Source organism: Stegodyphus dumicola, chromosome 11 (assembly GCF_044657685.1).
Source record: "Stegodyphus dumicola isolate Sdum_Otavi_A_Nest chromosome 11, ASM4465768v1".
Classification (NCBI taxonomy): Eukaryota; Metazoa; Arthropoda; class Arachnida; order Araneae; family Eresidae; genus Stegodyphus; species Stegodyphus dumicola.
Window position 1 is genome coordinate 25,145,495 of NC_140778.1, and position 9,748 is coordinate 25,155,242.

Sequence of the window (9,748 nt, forward strand, 5' to 3'; positions counted from 1 at the left end):
AAATGGGTTGGCTGTATAGCTGTTTACATGGTTCTCCCCATGTTAAATATTAAAGAAATATGATGCAATATTCTTAAGAAGTCCTCCATGAAAGCATCCCATTTCTAGGTATACTGCATTAAAAAAAAAAAAAAAAAAAAAAAGGGGGCACTTCTATATCTCCCGCTCTACTGGGCCAATTGAGGAAATTCAAATTGTGTTTTCCATGTCTCTAAAACATGACTTATATACATATTAGATTATTATGTATATCAGATTTATATATAGCACTATATATATATTAGATTTATATATAGCACTGCTCTAATATAGGTATTTTCACACAAAATCTGACTTTTTCTGAAACGCAATGTCAATTTTTTTCTGTATTTTGATTTGACGACTCAAATTATGCCTAAATATTAAATTTTGTAAAATTTGGCATGAAAATTATGGAGAAATTTAAAAATTTATCTTGCCAGATTTTTTTCAGTTTTTGCCAAGAATATTTCCCTTGGCGAACTTCTTAATTTATACCAACATATCGGAAAAAAGCTCATCGTTCATTATTTCAAATAATTTTAACAAAGTGCATAAACCACATTTGGCGTTATTATCATTTATAACGAATACGACAAATTTCAAAATATGCCAATATGTAAATTCACATATATCCTAAGAAATTTTGAATAAAAAAACTCTAATTTTTGCAGGTATACTTAGAACTGAGAACACCTACTTTAAGATGAAGGTAAAAATGTTTTTGAAAAATTTATAAAACATATTTAAAAATACAAATCTTAAAAATAAATCATAAAAAATTGGCAGAATTTTATTTGGAATGAACCTAAATTTCGAATTCTGGTGGAAGGAATCAAGTAAGTTTAATAAAAAAATGATATATTAATAAATATATGTATCAAATTCAATTAACATTGAAAAGCTAAAATATTGAGAGTTTATTTTTTAAAAACTACTTGTGTGATGTTTACAAGCCTTGGCAGTTTGGCAGAATTTGAGAATAGTTGCCAAATCGAAATATGGAAAATAATTGCATGTCATTTCAGAAAGGTCAGATTTTGTGATAAAATACCTATATTAGAACAATGCTATACAGTCAAAAGTCTTTAATCCGGACTATCGATTTTTCTGGATTATAGATCATAAGTTTAAATCTGGTAAGATGGCATGCAGAAATTATAAAATTAAAAATATGAAACTGTAATTTATGAAATAAAGAGCAGTTACGATCTAAAGGGTATCAAAATTTACAAAAAAAAAAAAAAAAAAAAAAAAAAAGCTTAATATTTATTTGTTTACTTTATTAAACATTTCTTTCAACGCGCGCATGCATAAAGCATACATTACGTATAGTCGAAATTAGAAAATTGCAACCAGAAAACTATTTGATTTGTATTCGTGATATTTATAATGATGAGGAATTTGATTTAAATCATATCAAACACGGAGTACATCGAGATGAAATACTACATTTAGTAAGGAACTATAAGCCAAATAAAATAAAAATATCCGCCCTGAAGATAAGGACAGTGCTGACAGATTGACAGATCAACTTCCAGTTCATAGCACTGCGCGACGCCCCCCCCCCCCGCGCGCAGAGCAGCGTGAAATTGATAAACAGATTTCGGAATGGTTAGAGAAACAAAGGAGCCTTTATCCATTTTTTGCAGCAACTCCACTTTTTGTTTGATGGACATCGAAACATGCTTTCGCTTTGTAGATCCTTTGGCAGCTCCAGAATCGGAAATTCTTTTTGACATAATCGAACGTTCAAGCTTACTTTTTATAAAATTGCTCTAACAATCTGCAAAAAATAATAAGCCGGATCCAATTAGAAGATTAAGGAACAACGCAATCTGCAACATTAACTGAAATAGATAATTAGATAATTTTAGCTTAGCTTATAGCGTCCGTTATAATTAAACGCGCATGCGTAAAGGTTTTATGCGCATGCGTCAACACATTATGTTTTGACGCATGCGCAGAAAGTTTGTAGCTTTGAGGTCCGGATTAAAGACTTTTGACTGTATACAGCATGTTATGTTACAAAGTTAACATGGAAACTTAAAGGTAGACAAAGAACACTGACTATTATGTGAAAGCATATTTAACCTTCCAGCACACGCGCTTCGCAATTTTTACATGAGCATGTGAGTCGTATTTTTTACGACATCTTCTACTATACCAGGTTTGGCACAAAAAATGACAGATATGAGTGAATATTGATAATAAATTTGTTAAAACATAAAATATTAACCATATTATTGCAAAATACAAATGATGTCACATTCAAATGACAGTAAATTATTTTTAAACACTTATATTAGCCAGGTGGAAGAGCAATGATGTATTTTGTTATAGAAATTTAAAAATTTATTATTTAATAACTATATTTAAAAATCCAAGCTAGTTTTAATATTCATCTATCCTGTCCTGTTGATTTATCATTGAAATAAATCTATAAATCCAGAAATAATCTTTTGTAGCTCATCACAGCTCTTATTATTTCAATTCCAGTGCCATCACTTGAAAATAATTCTTTTGCATTTACATGGTGTCCTTTTTTTATTCCTATCATATATATAATTATCTGTGTCTCTTGAGTATTTTGTCTTTTAGCCAACTTATATATTTATTTGTACATTCCAAAATTTCATCAAGCATAGTTATATCAACTAGTTTCAGAAATGTTCCTATTTCATACTTTATATCCTTGGCATGGTGTTTTAGGCCAGGTAACGCTAAATATATTCATCTTATTCGTTTTTGAGCAGTTTGCATACTTCTGTTTTCGCCACTTAGAAGATTTATCCTTACTAATATAGAATATACCGTCATCATTCCTTTTTTCTATATCATTATTACTATCATCATCCGAAATATATTGTTCCGATTCACTGCTGATATTATTTATCTCTATATTTTAATCACTGAGACTGCTATTCTCACATCCAAAGGTTTCCTTGTCTTTTTTCCTTCATCAGATAATTCTTGAAGAATGCGAGCAAAATCAGCTGGGTTGCACATATTTTTTAGCTGTGAAAACCAATATACAAAATTTCTACAAAGTAAAATAATACACATCAATTATTAACATGAAATTACAATATATTTGAGAAAAATATTTTCCGAATTTTCACCCATGACAATGCACATGTCGTAACTTTTATGAAAAAGCTGCCACGTAGCACAAAGGTCGAGTAAAAAAACAAAAAAGTCATATGATTTTCTTGTTAGCACATTCATGAGGAATAGATATGACATTTAGACTTCTCAGCTACGATATACGAAAAATGTGCATTAAAAACCGAATTTGTCGTAAACTTTGTGCATAGCGCCTGTGCTGGAAGGTTAAAACATTGCAAGGAAGGAAAGTAAAACCTTATTTTGGCAAGAAGCTTTACTTTTGCTTAGAGACAACAAAAGATGCATACTGATGCTCTGGAATCAGCAGCAAAGCCCAAAATTGGTGTTTTAAACTTAAAGCATTGTGCAAGTAACCTGGACTAACTGATATCTGATTTTGGGGGATTCTCGACATTAACCAGTTAACTGTTTCGTTTTCCTGCCATATTGTGATCAAAAATAAGCATATTTTTTATAAACAATTTTGTATTCTAATTGATTATATAAATTCAAATCAGTAGTCAAAACTTATACAAGTACTGCATTTATAAATTTAAAATAATTTTTACTTAAAGTTGCCTTTTTTTTTCTCACGAAACTGTGGAACTGGAAAGAACACTGTCATAAATGTGAAAGAAGTGAATTCGCTGTGAAAGAAAATTGTAGCAGTGACGGAGGAGGATTACTAGTATCCATTTCTCATCTGAACTTTGTTTCCTCATCATCACTAGAGAATTTCGATAAAGAACTTTCAGGACCATCAGATTCATTTATAGAAAATTCAGATTTGCTATCTGATCCAGTATCGTAATTATATATTGTTATGAGCCATTTATTGCCACCCATTATTCTTTTATTTCATGACAAAATTGGGAATAAATATTATTTAATACACTGAAAACGTAGAAACAAACTCGTTGAATTTCTTCTCTTAATGAAAAGTGGTAAAACATATTCTTAAACTGATTTTACTATCCAATCTCACCTGGACTACTAGAGACATTTATTGGTGACACTGCAAAGTAAAAAAAAAAATGTGGAAAATATCGGGAAAATCAGTGGACTGGTGTACAAAAATAGACTGCCCGAGGGGTGTATTTTTGCGACACCTGAACAGCGTTAGAGCAAAACAGTAAAGCACGTGTGTTAAATTTAGGGATGGGGAAGAATGTGAGACATATGAAGTATTCTGATTTGGAATAATATAATCAGTATTTGGATTAACATAATGAGTATAAAACCTCTTTGGCGAGTTGACGCTTATGATGCTTCGATCATTTTTTGGTGCTACTTTGGTAGACGGTTGCACGCATTTGGGCAATTTTTTGGCGAGTAATACAAGTTATGGTAAACCCATTGCTGGATAAGTTATTTATGGTAACCGATACTTTGTCATTTTATTTAAAAAATAATGCATTTTATTGTGCATAAATTCCGTGTTTAAAATATTATTTATGGCTTTTAAATATTAAAAATCAATTTAATTTTGCATTTTTATTTGAAATAAAAATTTTATTGTTTATCATATTTTATGAAATTTTATGTTGTGGATGATGTAATCAATGACGTCACCTTACTTTAAAAGTAATTCGTTTTAATATGTATAAATTTAATCTAATGTTTTAAACATTATTTATGGCTCTTAAATATTAAAATACAATTTAATTTTGCATTTTTTTAAAAAATGATTTTATTATGTATGAATTTTTAAATAATTTTAATTCTAGCCATGATGTAATAAGCTCTCTGATTGGTTATAGAATATTTGCGCATTAACGAGCTGTAATCAGCTCCCTGATTGGTTACAATTTGTGCATTTCCGTGCTGTTTTAAAATTTAATTTATATCTTCGAATTCCTTCAAAGATGTCTTCAAAGATGTTATCTAAATTATGATTCTGATTTTTTATTGTGGTACTTATCAGTAAAGAACAGGTTAAACACTCAAAAAAATGTAAGTATATATTTTTCTTTTATTTTATAATTGTATACTTCAATTTTTGTTAAAAAAATTAATACACTACTTTCAGAAATTGCTGAGATAATTATTGTCCATATGTTTTAATGTTAATTATATTCTATATAACGTATTTTAAAGTATTTGAATTTAATAATATTCTAATTCTTTTAAATGTTGGCATGATGGTTTTTAATTCGATATTCAATTTCAGTAATATTTTAATCTAATTAAACGTTGGCCCAATGTTTTTATAGCGGTGTTTTTATTCTCTTCTTTGCTATATGAAAGTAATAATAACCTTACTTTAGTATTTTATACTCATAGAAAATGCATTTATTTACACTTGCCTGCCATCTTAAAAAACGACATTTTCAACAAAAAATTAATCCATTACTTTTAACGATATTTATTTATTTATTTTTTAAGTTTCGAATACTTTACTATGTGTAAAAACAGCGTTTTTCGAGATGGCTGACGTTTGTAAAAATCGCGCCAATAATTCGGCCAACATAAATCGCCAAAAATCCGTGCAACCGTCTACCAAAGTAGCACCCATTTTTTTTTTCAACAAGAGGAATTTTTATATACCACGGATAAGCATATTTTGCTTTAAGTGAAAGTAATTTTTTTAAATGACTTGTGAGTTAGCTTACACACATAGTTTTTCCATTCTAGGGGAAAAAATTCAGAATTCAGATCAAATGATGACTTATACACCTCATAAGATATCTTTACAGAAATGATAAGTTGTTATTCTGCAGATAAAAGGTCATTCTTAATATAATTTTTTCTCTGTCAATATGCCTCATAAAATTCTTCTTTGTTCAAGTCATTTGTTAGACAGATAACTCATGAAGTTTCTTTCCTGTGTGCATACGCATATGTTCATTTAAAGTACTCTTTTGTCTGAATGATTTCCTACAGAGCTTGCACATATAAGGTTTCTCTCCTGTGTGAATAAGCTTATGCTTATTTAAATGATCCTTTTGCCTGAACGATGTGTTACACACCTTACACAAATGAGGTTTCTCACCTGAGTGAGTAAGCATATGTTTGTTTAACTGACCCTTTTGTCTAAATGAGCTGTTACATGTCTCACATACATGAGGTTTCTCTCTTGTGTGAATTAGCATATGCTGATTTAAGGCACTTCTTTGTCTGAATGACTTATTACATACCTCACACACATGAGGTTTCTTTCCTGTGTGATGAAGAATATGCTCATTTAAATCATGCTTTACTCTGAAAGATTTGTTACATACCTCACACACATGAGGTCTTACTCCTGTATGAATACGCACATGCTCATTTAAAGCACTCTTTTTTGTAAATGATTTGTCACATACTTCACAAACATGAGGTTTTTCTCCTGTGTGAAGAAGCATATGCTCATTTAAATTTCGCTTTCTGCTGAATGTTTTGTTACATACGTCACAAGTGTGAGGCTTCTCTCTGGTGTGAAGAAGCATATGCTGATTTAAATTACTGATTTGTCTGAATGACTTATTACATACCTCGCACACATGAGGTTTCTCCCCAGTGTGAGTAAGCATATGTTTGTTTAACTGGCCCTTTTGCCTAAATGACTTCTGGCATTCTTCACACATATGAGGTTTCTCTCCTGTGTGAATAAGCATATGCTTGCTCAAGTGATGCTTTTGTCTGAATGACTTTTTACATTCCTCACACACATGAGGTTTCTCTCCTGTATGAATAAGTATATGCTGGTTTAAATGAGGCCTTTGTCCAAACGTTTTTTTACATTCCTCACATGCATAGGGTTTCCATCCCGCGTGAATAAGCATTTTGTCATTTAAAATACCGTTTAGTTTAAATGACAGATTACATACTTCACACGGAAGGTTTCATTCCTGTGTAGGTATACATGCATTCTAAAATACCTTTTTTCCACATGATTCATTACATATCTCCCATGCATGAAGTTTCTGCCCTATACAGAAAAATACAAACTATAGCCTTCATACTATATAACTTTTATATATGTTACAGGCATCATGGAATTCACGTTCTACATCGATGTAAAAGGTTAACAAAAATTTCACACAAAGTAGTTCTTGGTGCTTCACACTAGCTTTCAGTTTCTTGTACAAACACACATATGATTATAAAAAATGTTAATACTTGATGTGTAGGACAGTTCTAGTGCTCGATATCCGCGATTCCAGAGCTCTGTTATGCCATCTAGTGGCGAAAAGGTGGACCATTCATTTCGCAAAACAGTTCATAAAAATTAAATTGTCATATCTCACATAAATATGATATTCTGCAAGAGTCAAGGAGGTTAGAATACATGGAGATGGCGTCTCTGCTGTCGCAATACGAGGAGAGTGAAGCCGGGGGAAGCAAATAAGCCACGCCTCGTGAGGGCAAGAAAACGCTTCCCTTACTATGTGAAGTGAGGTTAAACGTCAGCTTGTTTGAAGTTTTGAGTGTGTTTTCTGATTTCTTATGTGAAGACGTGAGAGGGTTATAAGGTACTGAATGGTTACATTGAAATAATGTCTACATTTCGGATTTCATTTCCATATAAAAGAATGTTTTTTTAACATGCATAAATAAGTAGAATAATTGAAATGTGCGTTTGAAAAGCCGTCAGAAAAGAGTTTGAGTATTTTCTCGGTGTGACGTGCGCGAAGAAACATCTATAATTCTCAGATTTTTCTTCAATTAATGGTTTGAGTATTATACTCGTAATTAACTGAGTTGTAAAAGCAAAACGGTAAGTAAACAAGGGAAGGGGGAGTGGTCAGCTCATCCTGGAAAAGAAAACGCGTTATTTTAAAGGTGTGATCATATTATATTACAAGTCATATTTTATGTATTTAATTTTATTTTCTGTTCAAGTAAATATTTAATAACAGGATTTAATTTGGGGTGAAATTTGTGGGAGTTTTAAAAATAACAATGCAGAATTTAAATATTATTTTTTATCATTGTTCATGCAATTTAATATTTTTCAAAACGTAAGTAGTATTTCTAACATGGAAAATTGAGAATTATACCTGTATATATTTAGAATAACTAAAATATAATCAATTAATGGTTTGAGTATTTATTTATTTATTTTCACAATACCTTTATTGCTAGCATTCATTAATGACAGCATGTAATTACATAATGCATTTCTCATTTAACTCATTTTAATGGAATCAGTCCCTTTGTACATATATTTTCCCTCTGCATATCCTGATAATCATTAGAATTGATACAATTATCAGCACTTGCAGCCGTTTCCTTGGATATGTTTTAAACATGCACAGCAAACTTTTATCTAACTTTGAGCAAAGTATAATTAAATAAATGATAGTATATATGTTAAAAGAATATTTACCTGTGAAATGTAATACCGGATCCTGCTATTCTTCTATTTGTACAGTCGAAAGCGACGCAGGAATTTACCATTTTGGCAGGAATAAAAATTGCTTCTCGGAACAATATTGCAGCCGTCTACAAGATGATAGAAAATGTAGAAATAAAATGAAATGGCGGGGAAAAGTGAAGGAAAAAGCGCGCGAAGAATCCACGGTCTTTAATTTACGAAACTGGGTGTGGCTAGGTTCTGCCTCATTGGCTGAAGAGCTCGTCAATCTTTCTAAAGCCACGACTACTAAGGGCTTGCTTTCCCCCACTTTTTGGCTTCACTTGGACTGCGCGCAGGGCATCTCCATGTATTCTAACCGCCTTGGCAAGAGTACATACACAAGTTTAATTATGAATTTTTGCAATTATGTGATTACGTTGTTTTACGATTACATGAAGTTAGGATTTTCTGACGTTTTTAGCGAATGCTTGATTGTTTGAAGAAGTTACTTATTGAAAACTTGTAAAAGATTCCACCATGCACAATTCGCGAAGTATTTTTCTGAATAGAAAGAAAACTTCATAATTAGCAATTAAATAATATTTATGATTTGTAACAAAAAAAAAAAAAAAAAAAAAAAAGCTAATAGTACAAAGCTCCCCTTGCTTTAACCATTCCGTGTTTCACAGAGATTCTCCTCACTCACCCCCCTTGGTCTAATCTCAACTCATTGATCTTGATGAATGTTAAAACCGAAAAAGTGGTTCTAGAAATATAAAAGAAAAGAAAAAAAAATAGCACAGGAAAAAATAGCTAGCTTCAACTGGAATTATTAACTAAAGTAAAACACATTCCTCAGAACAACTTCGTTGTTCGCAGAACATCTTTACTACGAGAAAGGGGGGGGATAGGAGGAGTTAACGATATTCTCTGAGTTGTATGAAGGTCTACTAATAACTTTCTCGCCAAGTTATTTGGCATTTTCAGTTTATTGTAATTTCTATAACTGTGCTAGAAGAACGGAAAGCAAATTTTCATTGTTCGCCTATCAGTACAGAAAGACTTAGCGGGTGCAAAACAAGACATCTGTTTAACTTGTCTCTTCTCTGCATAGAGATTCTTAACCTCCTTGCTTCTCTGCCTCTGCGTGGTAAATGTTTGCTGTACATCGTACATTTTATTATTAAATATGAAAAGTAACTGCTTGCATGTTCATTTGCTATCTCATCAGCTGGTAGATTCCTGGTCGAACACGCGCTAAATGCTCCAATTTGATTTAGCTCGTATAGAGATTACTGTTCATCACGTGTTTAAAGTAAGCATGAAAATTAATTCTTATGT

At 31.4% G+C, this 9,748-nt stretch overlaps 1 protein-coding gene across 1 annotated transcript; it reads right to left on the reverse strand.

Annotated features, from left to right (window-relative positions):
* Positions 1-4,114: 4,114 nt before the first annotated feature.
* On the reverse strand, positions 4,115-7,542 carry LOC118199522 (uncharacterized). The gene has a single exon (XM_035371408.2). The coding sequence runs from the start codon at positions 6,888-6,890 to the stop codon at positions 5,922-5,924; it is 969 nt and encodes a 322-aa protein (XP_035227299.2). The 5' UTR covers positions 6,891-7,542; the 3' UTR covers positions 4,115-5,921.
* Between the last annotated feature and the right edge of the window lie 2,206 nt (positions 7,543-9,748).